Genomic DNA, 18034 nt, shown 5'->3' on the forward strand with positions numbered 1-18034 from the left:
TTTAGATCAATCATCTTTTTTTTTTTCTTTTCTCCTAGTTACAGTATAAAATAAATATGAATAAATATTAGAAGACATGTTGCAAACACACTCTTGGAACAGCAGCCCATAACACAAAAAGACAAAAAGAAAGTTTAAAAAACACTACTCACTACTCAAATCTTTTAAAAATAAATCTATATACAGTGGTGGCCAGAATTATTAGAACACTAGTATTTTCACCAGCTAAAAATTGGTTCAAGTCAGTTATTTCTATCTTTTGCTGTAGTGTCAGTAGGAAATATCCGTTTACATTTTTACATAAAGAAACAGAACAAACAAAGACAGACTAAATCCAGAAGAACTGTGGCAAAGACTCCAAGATTCAAGCTTCAAGAGACCTACCTGCAAAGCTACCTGAAAAACTATGCGCAAGTGCACCTAGGGCAAAAGCTGCTTTAAATGCATAGGGTGGTCTGAATGATTTAATTTAGTTAATATTAGTTAATTGATAAAGAAAATCTATTTATGGATTTAATCTGTCTCAGTTTGTTCTGTTTCTGAATGATGATGAGATGAGATCTCTGTGTGGAGCACTGGCTGTTGTCAGACTCCATGCGCAAACAAAAATCTCACTGGATTATTACAATTAATGGCAAAACGGTTTGGAAATGTAAACTGATATACTGACACATTACAGCAGAAGATAGAAATAACTGACTTAAAACCATTTTTAGCTGCTGAAAATACTAGTGTTCTAATAATTTTAAATTTCTAAATTAATTAATAAATGTCTACGATGCAACAGCTGTAGTTAATGGTGTGTGTAAGGGGTTTTGTCATAGTGTGTGTATGTTTGGTTCTCTCAGGCTGTCCTCACTCAGCGATCTATGCCACACTAATTCTCTCCTTGGCAGATGCACGTCTGTGAGGATTAAGCTCAGGATTAGACAGCCTGACGGCGCAGCCAAGACTCTCCTCATCTCTCACTAACAGCTCCTGCGCCACGACTCCAGCCAGACAAGAATGGGAAGAAAACAAACGGTAAATTATGCCACTCAGGATTATAGCAGATCCTTAGCATCAGTCATTAAAAATATGTGGTCAAGATAAAGACAAAGAGTACTGGGTTTCCTGTGCTCCGTACTGAGTCGTAGTAGCCTATACGAAACCTAATGTGTAAAATGCATGTGTTTTTGTTTTGGTTATTAGCTCGTGCTGTGTAAGATTTATATTATTTTATGATCTGGATGGTGATGTAAAACTGTCAGAGTTAGTTGACTCGTCTGTTGACGTTACACGTGATGGACTTTCACTGGAGTCCCGTTTTTCACACTAAAATGTAGTATTAATCTCCATTTAGTATTCATCTCCTTAACATATCTTAGTTATTTATCAACTGGGCTCTTGTCTTGTATGTAGTGTCATATGTATTTACATACTGTGTGACCATGTGACCTGTTTACAATATCTATCTATGTATCAGGGCCGTGCAGAGACCTTTAAAGGGGCAGGTGCTCAAAGTATAAAAAGGGCATCTGAAACTAGGCATTAAAGAGCCCCTCGGGTCATTGTAGGCATCCAGTTACTTATGTAACAAGTAACAATTTCATTAATAAGACAAATTATGCATTATTTGAAGTTTTAATTGCGTTTCAGAACTCAAACAACTGAATCAGTCATATTTTTTCACTATAAAAGGGGCTCCATAAATAGGGCTGTGCTCAAAACATCAGTGCAGCAATACTGTACTGTATATTGTGACACATTCCTTGCTGATATGTGACCATGGACCACAAAACCAGTCATAAGTGTATTTTTTTCAAAATTGAGTAAATAAGCTTTTCATTGATGTATGGTTTGTTATAGGACAATGTTTGTCTGTGATACAACTATTTGAAAACGTGGAAGCTGAGGGTGCAAAACAATCTAAATATTGAGAAAATCGCCTTAAAAGTTGTCCAAATGAAGTTCTCAGCAATACATATTACTAGTTTATCGTATATTTATGGTAGGAAAAAAAAAATTATATCTTCATGGAACATGATCTTTACTTAATATCCTAATGATTTTTGGCATAAAAGAAAAATATATAATTTTGACCCATACAATGTATTTTTGGCTATTGCTATATTCCTGTGCTACTTAAGACTGGTTTTGTGGACCAGGGTCACATATATGTATTATTACAGTGGCCTCTAGCAGCCAATGCTGTGAAGCAGTTTTGAGAAAGAAACGGAACATAAAAGACCATTTTAATGTTAAAAAGATAAAAAATATTTTCCTTGGATCTATTCATTTTGATTAGAAATTGTTGTGTATTAAATTGTCAAACCTAAAGATTTTCTTCTCTCTGTTAAACACAATAATAAAGAACAGCTGTTATATTAAACTCTGAGTGGTCACTATTGAAACTATATGTGGCCCCTGATGTATTGTATTGTAAGATTGTAGACAACAGGCTTTACTGCAGAGTATAGAAATAAAACAAACATATTAAGGAAGGAATTTTATTTCACTATTTAAAATATTTTAAATATCGATTTAAGGCAATTTGTGACCCTTTTTAAGAGCCGCAAAAATAAAATGAACAGTATGAGTAGGATTTGACAATGTACGGTAGAATATTAAGGCATAAAATGGCATGATTTATAATTCAGATACAGCTTCACACAAAACAAAATATCTTATACAATGGAATTTCAGCCTTTATTCCATTAAAAGGGATAAATCGAGTTTATCATTTATTATATTTATTTAAAACTTAAATATTACTGTCTTATTTGTTTAGATTTTTAGAAGGCACATTAACTTCTTTCACATTTACAACTCTGTGTTTGCTGCATAACAACGTAGGTCGATAATTGCAATAATGTGATCATAAAAGAGCTGAAAAAATTTGGAAAAGAAACAAAGGGGGCGCTTTAAGAGCGCTGAAATATTACGGTTTCCCTAGTAACAGCTGTATATAAATCAGCATTAACGCTGTTTTATCAGGCAATACATGAAAATGACAACGACATGTTTCTGAGGACAGTCGGTTCTCTTCAGATACATATCAGTGCCGCGTTTTGACTTTGAAACCTACAGCGTGCATATTTATTCAATGAAATCATTGCCTTTTGAAGTTTAATCCAGCCCTACAGTCTTTCCGTCCCCAAACGTACGACCTCCTAAATTATAATTAAGTGTTTTCTTATACTATTTAACATATTTAAAACTTTTTATGGCCTTAAATTTGATACAACTTAAGTGTGGAGTTTTTAAGGACCTGCAGGTGCCCTCTCCTTTATGATAGCTCGTTGGGCAGCCGGTGAAACATTTTGGTAGCCCGACTGGAAAACACAATAGCCCCGGGACGTCGGGCTAGCAATTTTGCGAGCCCTGCATTACATTAAAAAAAAAAAAAGACCAGACCCAAGGTGCCCATGACAGACCTTTGACAGAAGGGCACTTTGGGCATCTGAGCAAAAGGGGCGGGTGCTCTCTTTATCTAATATAGAGATAGAAGACAGATGATAGATATTTGAGAGACAGATCTGTTATTGTTTTCACCATTTTATGTATTAATTTTTTAAGTATTAATTTCAATCAGAAATAGTTTTTGTTTATGATTTTGCTTACTTGTTGACTTGCTAAGTGGTTAAAAGTGAGTGCAGTGTTGTTCACCTGACTGGCCTCATAATCGTATCTCAGTAAAGTGCTATATCCAGCATGACGCTAATTTAAAGCTACATGCTCACTGTATGCTCACACAAACACTCTACATACTACATACTACCTCTCTTTTTCTTTGTTTTGTTTCCAGGCCTGATTTTCGGGTGTGTGACGTCAAAACACCAGTGGTCAGTTAACCTTGTTGAGCTTCTGAACATGTGAACAGGAAGTTTTAATAAAATCAATTATATTATTTGGCTTAGCCTTAGTAACCTCAAAGCCTGTAATAGTTTCTATTGTGCTTGGACTTCTAATCTTATTACTATATAGGACTAGTGTAAACTGTTGACAAAGCCGACTGTCCTATTTCTACCCTTTACACAGACAAAATGCCAAGTGTCAAACCAAAGAAAAAGAAAATCAAGAAGGAGATCAATGACGTTGAGGAACCGCAAGGTAAATACAATTATAAAAGCTTTATTTGATCTTTAAGGATTAGTTCACTTCCAGAATTAAAAATATTCCTGATAATTTACTCACCCCCATGTCATCCAAGATGTTTGTGTTTCTTTCTTTAGTCGCAAAGAAATTGCGTTTTTTGAGGAAAATGTTCCAGGATTTTTCTTCATATAGTGGACTTCAATGGGGATCAGCAGGTTGAAGGAATAAGGGGCTTATCTAGCGAAACGACTGTAAATTGCGTTTGACTTTTTTTGCACGCTCGCTTTGTAAACACTGGGTCGTTACTTCCGCCTAAGTCACGCTTCCTTAGTTATGTAATATGTGAGGTTAAGCTAGTGCAAGATGAGCATCTGTGGTTAAAAAAGTATGTAAATTTGTATTTGTTTTAGAAAATGACAGATCATTTTGCTAAATAAGACTTTTATTCCTCGGCTGGGATGGTGTAGAGCCCTTTGAAGCTGCAATGAAACTGCAATTTGGACCTTCAACCTGTGGCAACCACTGAAGTCCACTATATGGAGACAAAGCCTGGAATGTTTTACTCAAAAATATTTTTTTGAGACTAAAGAAAGAAAGACATGAACATTTTGGATGACATGGGGGTGAGTAAATGATCAGGAAAATTTAATTCTGGAAGTGAATTAATCCTTCAACAAGATCACATTTCTTATCTAGATTATGCATCAAACACAAGTGATACTGAATCATGTACTGTACATTTTTATGTGTTTGCTGCTAGGCAAATAGACTTTTAAAGGCAATTTAAGTGTAGTCCATTAGTGTAACAGCTACCTCTGCAGGTAGCAAGTGGAATAGTTCAAAAACCCACACAAAACTTCCTGGCTTACTGTTGACTGCACATATTTTGTAGTTAGTCCTTTTCTTTCGAATATAAACATTTGAAGCATTTGTCTCCTTTATATTTGTATAATACCTATGATACCTAATAAACAACAGCAGGACCTGAGCCAGCAATAGAAATGGAGGGTCTGGAGAGCCGCAGAGAGCCGCTGACCCCTGAGCCGCAGGACAATCCACCACAGAAAAAGAAGAAGAAAAAGAAGGCACATGCTTTGGGTAAATCATTTATATTAATAATATACACATTTAATTTCTCTTATTTTAAGATTAATTGCTCTTGATTTTATTGTGTTAAAAGATGAGAGTGAACAACAAGACCTTCCAAATGGAGATGTTCAAGAGCCCCATACAGATGATGAGGAAGTCACCAAAAAAAGCAAGAGAAAAAGGTGAGAGGCACAAAGTATGAATAGAAAAGCAAATGAATGCAACTAAAAGTATGGGCTTTATAGCAGTTTACTTATCTGGTGGGAATAATGTCCACTTTTTTTTGCAGGAAGGCTAAGATGATGGAAAACCAATCTCATAATGAGCTGGGTGTGGAGGAGGATGACATTATCACTGATGTGCATGCACCCATATCTCAGCGCTCTCTATTCTCAGCCCCTCTGGGTCACAGTCATCCCATAGGAAAAGTGTTTGTGGAAAAGAACCGTGAGTTTCATTTCGAGATATATACATGTAATCGTGCTATCATATTATACATTAATATACTGTATGCTAATAATGATATAGTAGTTATTAAAACCTTAAAGTCCTTAAAGGGATAGTTCACCCAAAAATGAAAATTCTGTCATTAATTACTCATGAATTACTCATTGTTGTCACGATTGAGCAGGATGAGGAGTGTGATGAAGGAGCAGGAATCCGGAGTAGATGAAAACACTAATATTTATTAACAAACAAATGATGAACATAGAGCAAACAGAAAACCATGTAACTTCAACGACGGACAACAGGGAGTGAACAGACACAGACTTAAATACACTGAAGACAGGGCGCGGTTACAAACAAGCTAACAAGGCTAACGAGGGGGAAGTACAAATAAGGGCAAGACTAAACCAACTGACAAAACCAGAAGGGGGAGACAAGGACTAACCCATTATCATAGGAAACATAGGGGGAAAAACACTAGGAAAACAGAACAGGCCAGGACAAAATACTGACAATTGTTGTCTATAGAGGGTCAGAAATCTCTCAGATTTCATCAAAAATATCTTATTTGTGTTCTGAAAATTAAAGAAGGTCTTACGAGTTGGAACGACATGAGGGTGAGTAATTAATGACAGAATTTTCATTTTTGGGTGAAAAAAAATCATATTTCTTATTTTATATTTCTCATATTCTTTGTTATTGCAGATCGATCTTATATTTATAGGTCTGATCTGATTTATGTCAAAAAATATATATATTATTAATATATTATGACAAATATATTGTATATAAATGTAGCCACTAAAATAGGATAAACTGTGATCTCTGACCCAGGCCGCTTCCAGGCAACTGATCGTTTGAATTTATCCCGTGACCATATGGAGGAGTACATGGAGGTCAGACCCATGTGGAATACACGAGATGTTGCCATGAGGGTCCACAGCGGCTTCAGGTGGGTCTCAAATGGTTTAACAGCTCTGATCAACTCTATTTCAACCAAATGTTTCAGTTTCAAAATGGGGTTTCATGAGTACTTTTTGGAGCTTGATGACTTATGTGTCGAAGTCAACTGCTAAAATTGTGGTTGTTTTCTGTGTAGGATCATTGGGCTGTTCTCTCATGGGTTTCTGGCAGGATATGCGGTGTGGAACATCATTGTTGTGTATGTGTTGGCTGGAGAGCAGATGACCACTCTACCTAACCTTCTCCAGCAGTACCACAGTCTGGCTTACCCAGCACAGTCTCTGCTCTACCTCCTGCTGGCCATCAGCACTGTGTCAGCCTTTGACAGGTATGTGGACGCGTAGTAAGAACAGTAATTTAAAATATATTGATTTCAATTGAATAAATTATTCCTTCCACCAGGGATTCACAAATATTTTGTTGTCCCTTGAGATTTTAAGTAAATATTTCAATACTTTGCAATAAGGTGTCATGTCCTTTAACATTAGTTAAAGGAGAAGTTCACTTTCAGAACAAAAATTTACAGAAAATTTACTTCATCCAAGATGTTCATGTCTTTCTTTCAGGATTTCTCTCCATATAATGGACTTCAATGGTGCCCCCAAATCTGAACTTCCAAAATGCAGTTTAAATGCAGCTTCAAAGGGCTCTAAATGATCCCAGCCGAGGAAGAAGGGTCTTTTCTAGCTATACGATCAGTAATTTTCAAAACAAACTTACTATTTATGTACTTTCTAACCTTAAACGCCTGTCTTGTCTATGTCTGCGTGAACTGTTTTTCTGGTTCGAGACAGTTAGGGTATCTCATTTTTTCCCAAACTTCAAAATCACCTTACATTGCTGCAGGAGTCCTGACCCAGTGTTTACAAAGTGAACATGCAAAGAAAAACAGCCTTTACAAAAAAAAAAGAAAAGGTGTAAAACAGGTTGTTGGACGATTTGGAAGTTTTTTGACATACCCTAACTGTATTGACCCAGATTACACAGACTACGCATGCGCAACTCAGAGTTAAGACAAGACGAACATTTGTGGTTAAAACGTATATAAATAGTCAATTCGTTTCGAAAATGACCAATCGTTTCGCTAGATAAGACCCTTCTTCACCAGTTTAGAGCCCTTTGAAGTTGCATTTAAACTACATTTTGGAAGTTCAAACTTGAGGCCACCATTGAAGTCCATTACATGGAGAAAATTCCTGAAATGTTTTCCTCAAGAAACATAATTTCTTTACGACTGAAGAAAGAAAGACATGAACATCTTGGATGGCAAACCGGTGAGTAAATTATCTGTACATTTTTGTTCTGGAAGTGAACTAATCCTTTAATGTATGAACTAATATGAACAAAGAATGAACAATTAACATTTTTACACTATTTATGTTAATGTTTTTTTAATGTTAGTTAATAAAAAAACAGTTGTTCATTGTCCGTGTCAGTTCACAGAGCATTAACTAATGTTAACAAACAGAACTTGTGATTTTAATAATGCATTAGTAAATTAACTAAGATTAATAAATGCTGTGGAAGTATTGTTCATTCTTAGTTCATGTTAACTAATGTAGTTAACTAACTAATGAACCTTATTGTAAAGTGTTACCCAATACTTTAACAACATTTTTGCATGACCATGGTTTTCTGATGGCTAATGGTCACATGACATGCAGTTTAACAATGAAAATATTTAACGTTTTAGTGTCTTTTTTATTTTAAAGTAATTTGTTTTCATTTTACATTATTTAATTATTTACTAACTTTTCATCAACTCACTAAGATCGAATCCCTGACTTACAAGACAACTGATACTGATTTTGATTTAAGTGTGAAGTGTTGAAAATGTGGCTCATGGTATTTGACAAAATACATGCTCAGAGTGAGTTACCTGTACCATTTTTACATCAGGGTGAATCTGGCCAAAGCCTCCATGGCTCTTCGAGGATTTCTCACTCTTGACCCAGCGGCTCTTGCTTCCTTCTGTGAGTAAAAATCAATAAACTTTATTAACACAGCGCTTACTCTTGACCAGAGTTAAATTCATTAAAATATTACAATTAACAATGTTTGTCTTTTCATTTTAGTTTATCTTGATGTGCTAAAATAAAACTAAAACTGAAATAAAAACTATAAAAAACTATATACAGTCAAACCAACATTTATTCAGACTCCTTCAACATTTCTCACATTGTCACATTTTATTCGCTAAAGTTGACAAGAACTAAGTGAAACTGTCAGAACAAATTCATCTTGATAAAGTCAGATAACTTTGAAAAAAAAAGGTATGTAACTAAACACGGTCAGGTCAAATTGTCAAATTAAAATTTTGGTCCCAAATTACTTTATTTTGCTATCCTCACTTACATAAATGAACTATGGTGTTTTGCACCCACTAGTAAAAAAAAATTAATATCAAATATTATATCTGTCTGAATAATTTTGATTTGACTGTAGACATTTTAGCTATAAAACACAACAAAATTACTTCAACATGAAGTAAACTTAAAACAAAAACAGAAAATATAAAAAACGAATTAAAAAGATGAATCAAAATTGCTTTTCTTAGTAAACTCCTCTCTTTTTTGTCCTAGTATATTTTGCTGCTCTCATCCTGTCTCTGAGCCAGCAGATGACCAGTGATCGTATACATCTCTACCCCACAGCCAATGAAACGCTTTGGTGAGTTTGTCAATCTAGACGTGATGTAATTAACATAATATACTTAAAACATTATTACAACAACCACTGTATCACTCTGTAAGTGTAACTGATCTGCGGCACAAGGTTGAATACTTCACTAAATCACATGTATTGATTGTTGTTTAGGCCTCCGGGCTCAGAGCATCAGATTCTACAGCCCTGGATTGTGGTAAACTTGGTCGTAGCTCTTCTGGTTGGTCTGGCCTGGGTGTTTGTTGCTACACGACCGGACATGGACTACACTGAAGGTAGGTATACCTTCATCAATGATCACATTCCCCTATAGTCCACTTCCTAACATAAGTCCTAACATTCGTCCTTAATTTCAGAGTTTTTAATGGCGATGGAGGTGGAGGAGTATCCGCGTCATGATGAGAAAAATGAACTGGCAGCCTGAGACACTGATACATGATTTACTTCAATTAACATTATTTGTGCTAAATATTTTGAAGTAAACATTTTGTACATTTATTGTTGAGCTTGTTGTATAGATAATAACTGTGTAAACATATATAAATAAACTTTTTTGTTAAGTTTCCCGACTCACTTTTTTGCAGTCCTGTGGTGTGTTGAATTCTTACATTTCGCAACACGAATATTTAATGTCTATGGATTCATATAAAACTGTATTTATAATATTTTTTTACAATTAGAAATATGTTGTTTAAAGTACTTTTACCTTAAGTATTTAATTTCATACTGCAGGTATAACATGCAACTTGTAAAATGCTTTGGATGGAAGCGAATAAAAGTGCTAAATTAATAAATGCAAATAAATGTAGGATACTCCTGTCTATCACTTGACGTTTCATATCAAAGGCTTTTCTACAACTGAACGCATCACTGAAGAGCACATATACACAAACACAAATCATAAACACAGCACAAATTGTCTTTTAATACCGTGATTTCTAACTAGAGCTGAAAAGAGTGAAACTATTTCTGCCGGTAACTGACGTTATGACAACACAGGGGGCGCAATTTCCAAAGGAATGTAAGACAGAAAAGTCCATCTTAGAATATGTACTTATCTCATTTTTCGGTAGATTGAGAGTAATGCATTCTTTTAGAGTATATTATGTGTGATAATTCATTTTGATTAAAGAAACATTTTAGTTGGCAGGAAAAAGAATTGTTTATCTGCTGCTTCATGTCCAACTTAATAAAGGTAGCACTTTGTTAACTTCCATTAATAACAATAACATTGTGAAAGATGTCTCTTATGCTTGCCAAGGCTGCATTTATTGGATCAATATTAATATCTCATATTGAGGTACCATTATTACAATTTAAAATAACTGTTTTATATTTACACATACTACCAGTCAAAGATTTTGAATGTTGTTTTTTTTTTAAAGTCACTTCTGCTCGCCAAGCCTGCATTTAAAGTACAGCAAAAACAGTAACATTTTGAAATATTTTTCTATTTAAAGTAACTGCTTTCTATTTGAATATATTTTAAAATGTAATTTATTTCTATGATTTCAAAACTGATTTTAAGCATCATTACTACAATCACATGCTCCTTTAGAAATCATTGTAATATTCTGATCTGCTGTTCAAAAAGATTTATTATTATTATGTCAAAAACAGTAGAATTTTTTAATGAATAGAAAGTTTAAAATTTATCTGAAATATAAATCTTTTGTAACACAGGCTAATAAATGTCTTTATCATCACTTTTGATCAAATTAAAGCATTCTTGCTAAATAAAAGTATTAATTTCTTTATTTTAAAAAATTACACCGCTTTTGAATGGTATAGTGTATGCTAATCTTTGGATCTTCCTGTTCATCAAAGAATCCTGAAAAAAGTACTCAACTGTTTTAAATATTGATAATAATAATAAGAAGAAGAGTTTCTTGAACAGTATATTAGAATGATTTCTGAAGGGTCATGTGACACTGAAGACTGGAGTAATGATGCTGAAAATTGTGCTTTGATCACAGGAATAAATTTACATTTTAAAATATATTCAAATAGAAAACTGTTATTTTAAATAGTTTAAATATTTTTTTTTTTTGAGTTTTTTACTTTGGATCAAATAAATGCAGGCTTGCTGAGCAGAGCAAACTTCTTTAAAAAAATTCTTACTGTTCAAAAACTTTTGACTGGTAGTGTAGGCTACACTTTAAAATAATAAGAAACACAATAAACATTTCTTATGATTGTCACAATCTGATGGGTTGAGGAGTGGAGATGGAGGAGGAGAACTGGAGTAGATGAATTATACAGTTTATTAAATAAAATACTGAATTAATTAATTAACCAACCAACCAACCAACCAACCAACCAACCAACCAACCAACCAACCAACCAACCAACCAACCAAAACCAAGCGCAAGAAAAGAACATGTAACGCTATCGACTGACAAAGGGGAGTGAGCAGAACCAGACTTAAATACACTGAAACAGGGGTGTGGTTACAAACGAGATAACAAGGATAACAAGGGGGAAATACAAATATGGGCAAGAACAAACCAACTGAACACGAACCAAAAGGGGGAGACAAGGACTAAACCAAAAATGACTACAAACAGAAGGGGAGAAAACACTGGGAGAACAGAAATACAAGACTAAAACCTGACAATGATCAGTTCTGAAAAAAAATATATTGCTGCTTAATATTTTTTGTAGAAACTAGGTAAGAGGTAAGATTAAAAAACTATACTTTTATTTTAATTGTTTAAAAGTGATAATAAAGACATTTATATTGTTACAAGAGAATTATATTTCAAATAAATCCTGTTCTTTTGAACTTTCATCAGTTTCTACAAGAATATTAAGCAGCAAATTGTTTTCAACATTTATAATAATAAATAAGAAGCATTATTAATAATTGAGCACTTATAATAATTGATACCAACTAGGCACCATATCAGAATATTAAATTGATGTTTGGAGGATTGTGTGACTGGTGACTGGTGTAACGGCCAGCTTTGCTGTCAATAATTCATATTTTATGTTACTATAGAAAACTGTTATTTTAAATTGAATTAATAGTTCACATTATTGCTGATATTATTGTATTTTTGATCAATGCAGCCTTGGTTAGCAAAAGAGCCTTTTCAAAAACATCAAAAAAGAATTATTCCAAACTTTTTAAACAGCAGTTTATGTTCATATATTTTCACATTTAAATGTATATCAAATAGTTACTGAATATGGTAGATGCTAATTTTATTATTGTATAATATTGTATTATACGCAACATCACTAACTTTAATGCGCAAACTCTTCACCATAGTAGGTTTCGTAAACGCTCTTCCCTGGCTTTTCCCAAAACTCAGCGGGAGGTGAAGCCGCTGTACTTCCTGTCGCTAGTTGCGCGAGGCGGGCGCGTGGAGGGATGTAAAGATGGCGGAGCTGCAGATGCTGCTGGAGGAGGAAATTCCAGCGGGTCGCAGAGCGTTACTGGACAGTTTCACCAACCTCGAAAGAGTCGCCGAATACTGTGAAAGTAACTACGTACAGGTGAGCGGACGAAGCGTTGCGAAACAATGCACATACGCGGTGTGTTTTTGGAGTTGATGTGTGGAGAACGAGCTGGAAGTGTCTATGTGTTGGCTGTTGATCATCTGTTGAAGCTGAGCACCAACTACTAAATGCATGAACGCGAATGCGGCTTCTCGTTGTTGCGACATACCATAAAAGTTTATAGCACTCTTGGCGAGACTGTAAACTACTCGAAGGCTACTTTGCAAGAGATACGCTCAGATTTGCAGTGACTGTAGCGCGTCGATAATAGTGATTACATGATAATCGCGGGGTCTGGGAAACTTTGTTCTGCTTCTCCACGCGAGTAAAACAGCTGATAATACACTTCAAATCAACTCGGCTTTTGTTTTCACACATTTATAGACAGGTGACACTTTCTGATCATAGCGATAGGGCAAACAAGTGCAGGAGGAATCTGACAGACTGTTGAGGCTTATTGGTAGTCTTCCATACTAATGTCATTAGAGGTTTATAGAGGTAAGATTTTCTGAAAATATTTTAAAGTCAGTGCATAAGCCTCAATATGTAATCACTTGAGAGATCTGAATTGTGCTTGAACACCCATGCCAGTCTTGATTATTAATTCCTCACAATTCTGTTTTAATAAATACATTTAATATTTATTGGAACACTCTAGTCAATCTGCATTGGTAAATTAAGTGTTGATGTAAAAATGTTTTAGTGCGGTTAAGCACACTAGGGTCCATTTTAGTGGTCAGCCATTATTGATTTTTTATTTATTCATTTTTCATGGATGTCAACATTTTAACAGGGTGACAATGGTTAAATTTTTGCAATTTAAGTTTATCATATTTTATTTATAATTTAGTATGTGCACTGGAAATCATATTTTCTCAAGTAGAGACCAGGTAACATTAATTTTGCATGCAGTACTTAGTGAATATTGACGTGAAAATGCTACTTGCAACACTTGTCAGCTGATGCTGAAAATACAAAATGTCAAATATTGGCTGATATTTTGGCTTTGGTAATAATTTGGTTCACAGTTGCCTTCTACTTTAAGGAAATTCGCTGTTTAATTTGATTGTTTTTTTCCCACAGTAATTGAAAACCTGGAAATATCATGAATTAAGTGTCATTTATAGTCATAGTCAGAAATAAAGAGAGAATTTCAGTAAGTAATATATCTAATATCTAAAGTAAAGGCTGTAATAATATTTTTTGCACCATTCAAATAGGATAGAAAAATCCAAAGACATCAGGAAGCATTTGAAGATACTAGGCTGTTTAAAATAAATGAATTCATTTATTATATGTGCTATGAATGTACTAGTGCTGTCAATAGATTAAAGCAAATCAACTAATTAATCACACATTTTTCTGAAAATCCTGCCTAGCATTGAAGTTTTTGAATATACTTTTATATTGCAATAATTTCACATTCAGTCTTCAAATTAATGTAGAAACAATGTTTGTTACTTTTTTTAATGACTAAAGGTACGTATTACTGATACCAATGTTACTGATGTCTTTAGGAAATTCTTTTTTTCCTAATATTTAACCATTGACTATAGGCATTTAATATTACAGTCTAATTGAGAGCTATCAATGTAAACATTTATTAGACTTTAAAAAATAACTTCTAATTTAAGTGAATTTAAAACAATCTTCATATAATTACATTAGTTACCTGTGCCCATCAGCAAGTAGGAAATATGCAGAAATTGAATAAAGTTACAGTTGAGGTCAAAAGTTTACACCCCCCTTTCAGAATCTGCAAAATGTTCATTATTTTACCAAAATAAGAGGTATCGTACAAAATGCATGTTATTTTTTATTTAGTACTGACCTGAAAAAGGTATTTTACATAAAATATATTTACATACAGTCCACAAAAGAGAAAATCGCTGAATTTATTAAAAAAATGACCATTTGACCCTGTTACAGAAGGTTCAAATGCTCACTGATGCTCCAGAAGGAAAAACAATGCATTAGCCAAAAGTCTGCGATAGCCAAAATCAGTTTTGTGATTCTCAGTACTGATGCATGCATGTTCTCATTTAGCACTTTTTTAGCACCAAGCCCAGGTTTTAAATATTTAGATTATTGGCTTTTAGAACAGAGACGTGAATGAAATGAGGGTAATGTTCCTGAAGGCCGGTTTGAGTCAATCTGCTCTCTGGTAAATTGTGTTTTTGAACACAAAATTCTAGGTTCATATACTTAAAATGGTTATTAGTGATCAACTGTATGAGTAACTGAACTGATTAGCCCAACTCAAACAGCATCTCATGTGGAGCATTTGGAACTCACTATAGGCAGCAATTCTGTACATGATACAAATAAGCATACTTGAGACTACCAATTGACTTCAGTAGTGTTCGCTGTTGGCCTGTTGCTAAGCTAATGATGTGATTCTTTTAAAAAGCGTAAAAGTACATGTAAACAGTTGAGGTTGATAAGGCATTTTTAATATTTTGGAACAAAATCTCTTACGCTCACCAAGGCTGCATTTATTTGATCAAAAATACACTAAAAACCGTAATATTGTGAAATAGTATTACAATTTTAAAAATAAGTATATTTTTTAAAATATATTTTTAATTGTTTTATTCCTGTGTTTGCAAAGCCAAATGTTCAGCATTCATTACTCCAGTCTTCAGTGTCACATGAACCTTCAAGATTCCTTCTAATATGCAGATTTTCAGTGGAAACCATTATACATTTGTTCAAAAGAACAGCATTTGTTTGTAACATTATAAATGTCTTTGCTGTCACTTAATTAAGTGTCTCTTTGCTGAATATAAGTATTGATTTCTTTTTTCTTTTCTTTTTTATTGGTACTTATTGTCTGTGTTTTTTTTTTCACTGAGCTTGTTGGATTGTGTTATGGATTGTCTTTGTAAACAATGCATGCAGCAGTGTCTTGAATTTGAATGAACAGTTTTAGAAAGGAGCATAAATTTGTTGCCTACCTTTTGGTACAGCCAAAACCTGATTGTAGTTACTGTTCGAGACTAAACCAAACAGTTTGATTTCCGATTGACTTATATTGTATGAACAGAAAAATACAATGGTAATCAATTAGTAACCAAACAGATTTGTTTCCAACATTCTGCAAAACTGAACAGGTTTTGAACAACAATTTTCATTTTTGGGTGAACTATCCTTTAAGTCTTATTGGAAAAGTATGTCCATTACTTCGAAAGTGTTGCGTAAAATAATGACAGATAAAGACATTAAAGTCTGCCTTTTTTGTAACCAATGTTACTCCATACCTTTTAACTGTTTGCATCGTGAACGTCCCTTTTTCTGAGATAGATTATAGGTTTTGGACCAGGAATTATAAGAGGGAAGAAGGAGTCAGGGTTACATGCTTGTACAGATTATTAGCTCTGTTAATTAAGGAGATGTCAGACTGTTTGGATTCATCACATCAGTTGCTTATCTTTATCAGACAAATCATATGCTTGCTTTCATCCCCTCAAGCAAGCTTTCTGGGCCTTCATGTCAGATTTGAGTCGGTGAACAACATCAGCGTTTGGCTCTAGTCCTGAAGTGTCAGTGCTTGGATTATAGCAAGATGGAGATGGAGTTTTTTTTTTTGTTTTTGAGGTGTGTGTTTGTGGTGGGCTGTCGTATTCATTCCAGGTTGTTCCAGCTTGTTTAGATTATCAATTGCTGAGGAGAGCCCCAGTTGTAATTGGATCCATGTTTGGATGATGTGAGATGAGTGGTCCGCTTTGAATCCTAATGGAATTCTTGGAAGGTGGGGACGCCCTTCCAGAATGTTTGTTTTAATGGCAGCCATGGAGATAATGTGTCACACACTTTTCTTCTGGCTTCGATTCCGAGTTGAGAAAACTCTGATTTGAATAGAGTTTTTCATATTCCCTTGAGGAGACGGGTTGGCAAAAGACTGATTTTTTTTTTGTTTTTTTTGTTGGAGAAACTCATTAGCTTTACATCTTGTTTTAAAGAGCACAGTGACTCAACAAAACTGTATGAAGTTCTGAAGCAGACTGGATTACTTGCACATATTTTCAAGTAACTTACTATTCAGTGCATTGCACTCCATTGCAACAATATTGAATTTCCAGGCCTTGAGACAACAACTCCGTCAGGTAGTGTTGGGCGATATGCACAATTTTCATATCGTCAGCCTGTGAGATCGCCGATACACGATACTATCGTGCTAATTTATTTAATGATATGTAAACATGTCAATATGTAATAAATTCCTTATTCGTTTTGTAAGGGTAGTGCATGTGACTAAGTTGTGCGTGTACAGAGCGCTGACGGTAGTTCTGTTGGATAGGTTTAAGTTTACTTTCGGTTTCATTCTCTGCTATCTTCAGTGAGCGGTAAATGTGCGTGCTTGAATGTAAATGAATGTATCTTTCTTTACCCGTCATATTGCGATAATGTTACCGCTGCATGTCTGATCTTTGTCATCAGTTCATGTTGTAGTTCAGTTCATATTGATTGTGGAGAAACGGTGCCGTGTTATTCATGTGCATATATTTAGTGCCATTTTATCGCATCGTAATTCTAGTTAACGCATACAGATGTTACTGAGGTGAATGTTTATGTTTACTATATACAGACAGATTCTCATATGTGACCCTGGACCACAAAACCAGTCTTAAGTCGTTGGGGTTTATTTGTAGCAATAGCCAAAAATACATTGTATGGGTCAACATTTTTGATTTTTCTTTTATGCCAAAAATCATTAGGAAATTAAGTAAAGATCATGTTCCATTAAGATTTCTTGTAAAATTCCAACTGTAAATATATCAAAATGTAATTTTTGATTAGTAATATGCATTAAGAACCTAATTTGGACAACTTTAAAGGTGATTTTCTCAGTATTTTGATTTTTTTGCACCTTCAGATTCCAGATTTTCAAATAGATGTATCTCGGCCAAATATTGTCCCATCCTAACAAACAATACCATCAATAGAAAGCTTATTTATTGAACTTTCATATGATGTACACATCTCAGTTTTGTAAAATTTAACCTTATGACTGGTTTTGTGGTCCAGGGTCACATATATCGTATTTAATTCAGCCTAAACCACATTTTACCACCTCTGTTATCCTAATGACTGTCTACTAGGTTTGGGCATCTAAGGTATAATGCCGATCCGATACGCATCTTGATACAAAGTATCCGATCCGATATATTAACGATACATTTGTGACATATTGCGATTCAATACGATACGATTCACACCCATATCACGATACGATGCGATAATTCAGCACTGACTAATTAGATCAAGTTTATGTGATGATGTGAAAGAG

At 34.4% G+C, this 18034-nt stretch overlaps 2 protein-coding genes across 13 annotated transcripts in view; both read left to right on the forward strand.

Annotated features, from left to right (window-relative positions):
* The first annotated feature begins 946 nt into the window (after nucleotides 1-946).
* Nucleotides 947-9813, forward strand: tmem237a (transmembrane protein 237a). Its single transcript, XM_073846180.1, has 12 exons — nucleotides 947-1023; nucleotides 3788-3824; nucleotides 4021-4092; nucleotides 5056-5175; nucleotides 5258-5348; nucleotides 5456-5613; nucleotides 6448-6565; nucleotides 6713-6904; nucleotides 8476-8549; nucleotides 9159-9246; nucleotides 9394-9515; nucleotides 9597-9813. Exons 3-12 carry the CDS (start codon nucleotides 4026-4028, stop codon nucleotides 9662-9664), a joined length of 1098 nt encoding a protein of 365 aa, XP_073702281.1. The 5' UTR covers nucleotides 947-1023; nucleotides 3788-3824; nucleotides 4021-4025; the 3' UTR covers nucleotides 9665-9813.
* A 2783-nt stretch (nucleotides 9814-12596) lies between these two features.
* abi2a (abl-interactor 2a) overlaps nucleotides 12597-18034 on the forward strand; it is a 49041-nt gene continuing 43603 nt past the window's right edge. For all 12 annotated transcript variants that reach the window (XM_073845954.1, XM_073845958.1, XM_073845959.1 and 9 more), the window contains exon 1: nucleotides 12597-12741. In XM_073845954.1, coding sequence (XP_073702055.1) covers nucleotides 12625-12741 — 117 coding nt within the window. In that variant the 5' untranslated portion in view covers nucleotides 12597-12624. The remainder of the gene's footprint in view (nucleotides 12742-18034) is intronic.

Source organism: Garra rufa, chromosome 8 (genome assembly GCF_049309525.1).
Source record: "Garra rufa chromosome 8, GarRuf1.0, whole genome shotgun sequence".
In the NCBI taxonomy this organism is placed as follows: domain Eukaryota; kingdom Metazoa; phylum Chordata; class Actinopteri; order Cypriniformes; family Cyprinidae; genus Garra; species Garra rufa.

What these genes read in the sequence shown, in the direction of transcription:
- tmem237a (XM_073846180.1), top strand. Translation starts at nt 4,026, where the DNA reads ATGCCAAGTGTCAAACCAAAGAAAAAGAAAATCAAGAAGGAGATCAAT. An exon ending in AAAAAAAGCAAGAGAAAAAG is followed by an intron (nt 5,349 to 5,455) that starts GTGAGAGGCACA and finishes TTTTTTTTGCAG; the next exon opens with GAAGGCTAAGATGATGGAAA. An exon ending in AGCGGCTCTTGCTTCCTTCT is followed by an intron (nt 8,550 to 9,158) that starts GTGAGTAAAAAT and finishes TTTTTGTCCTAG; the next exon opens with TATATTTTGCTGCTCTCATC.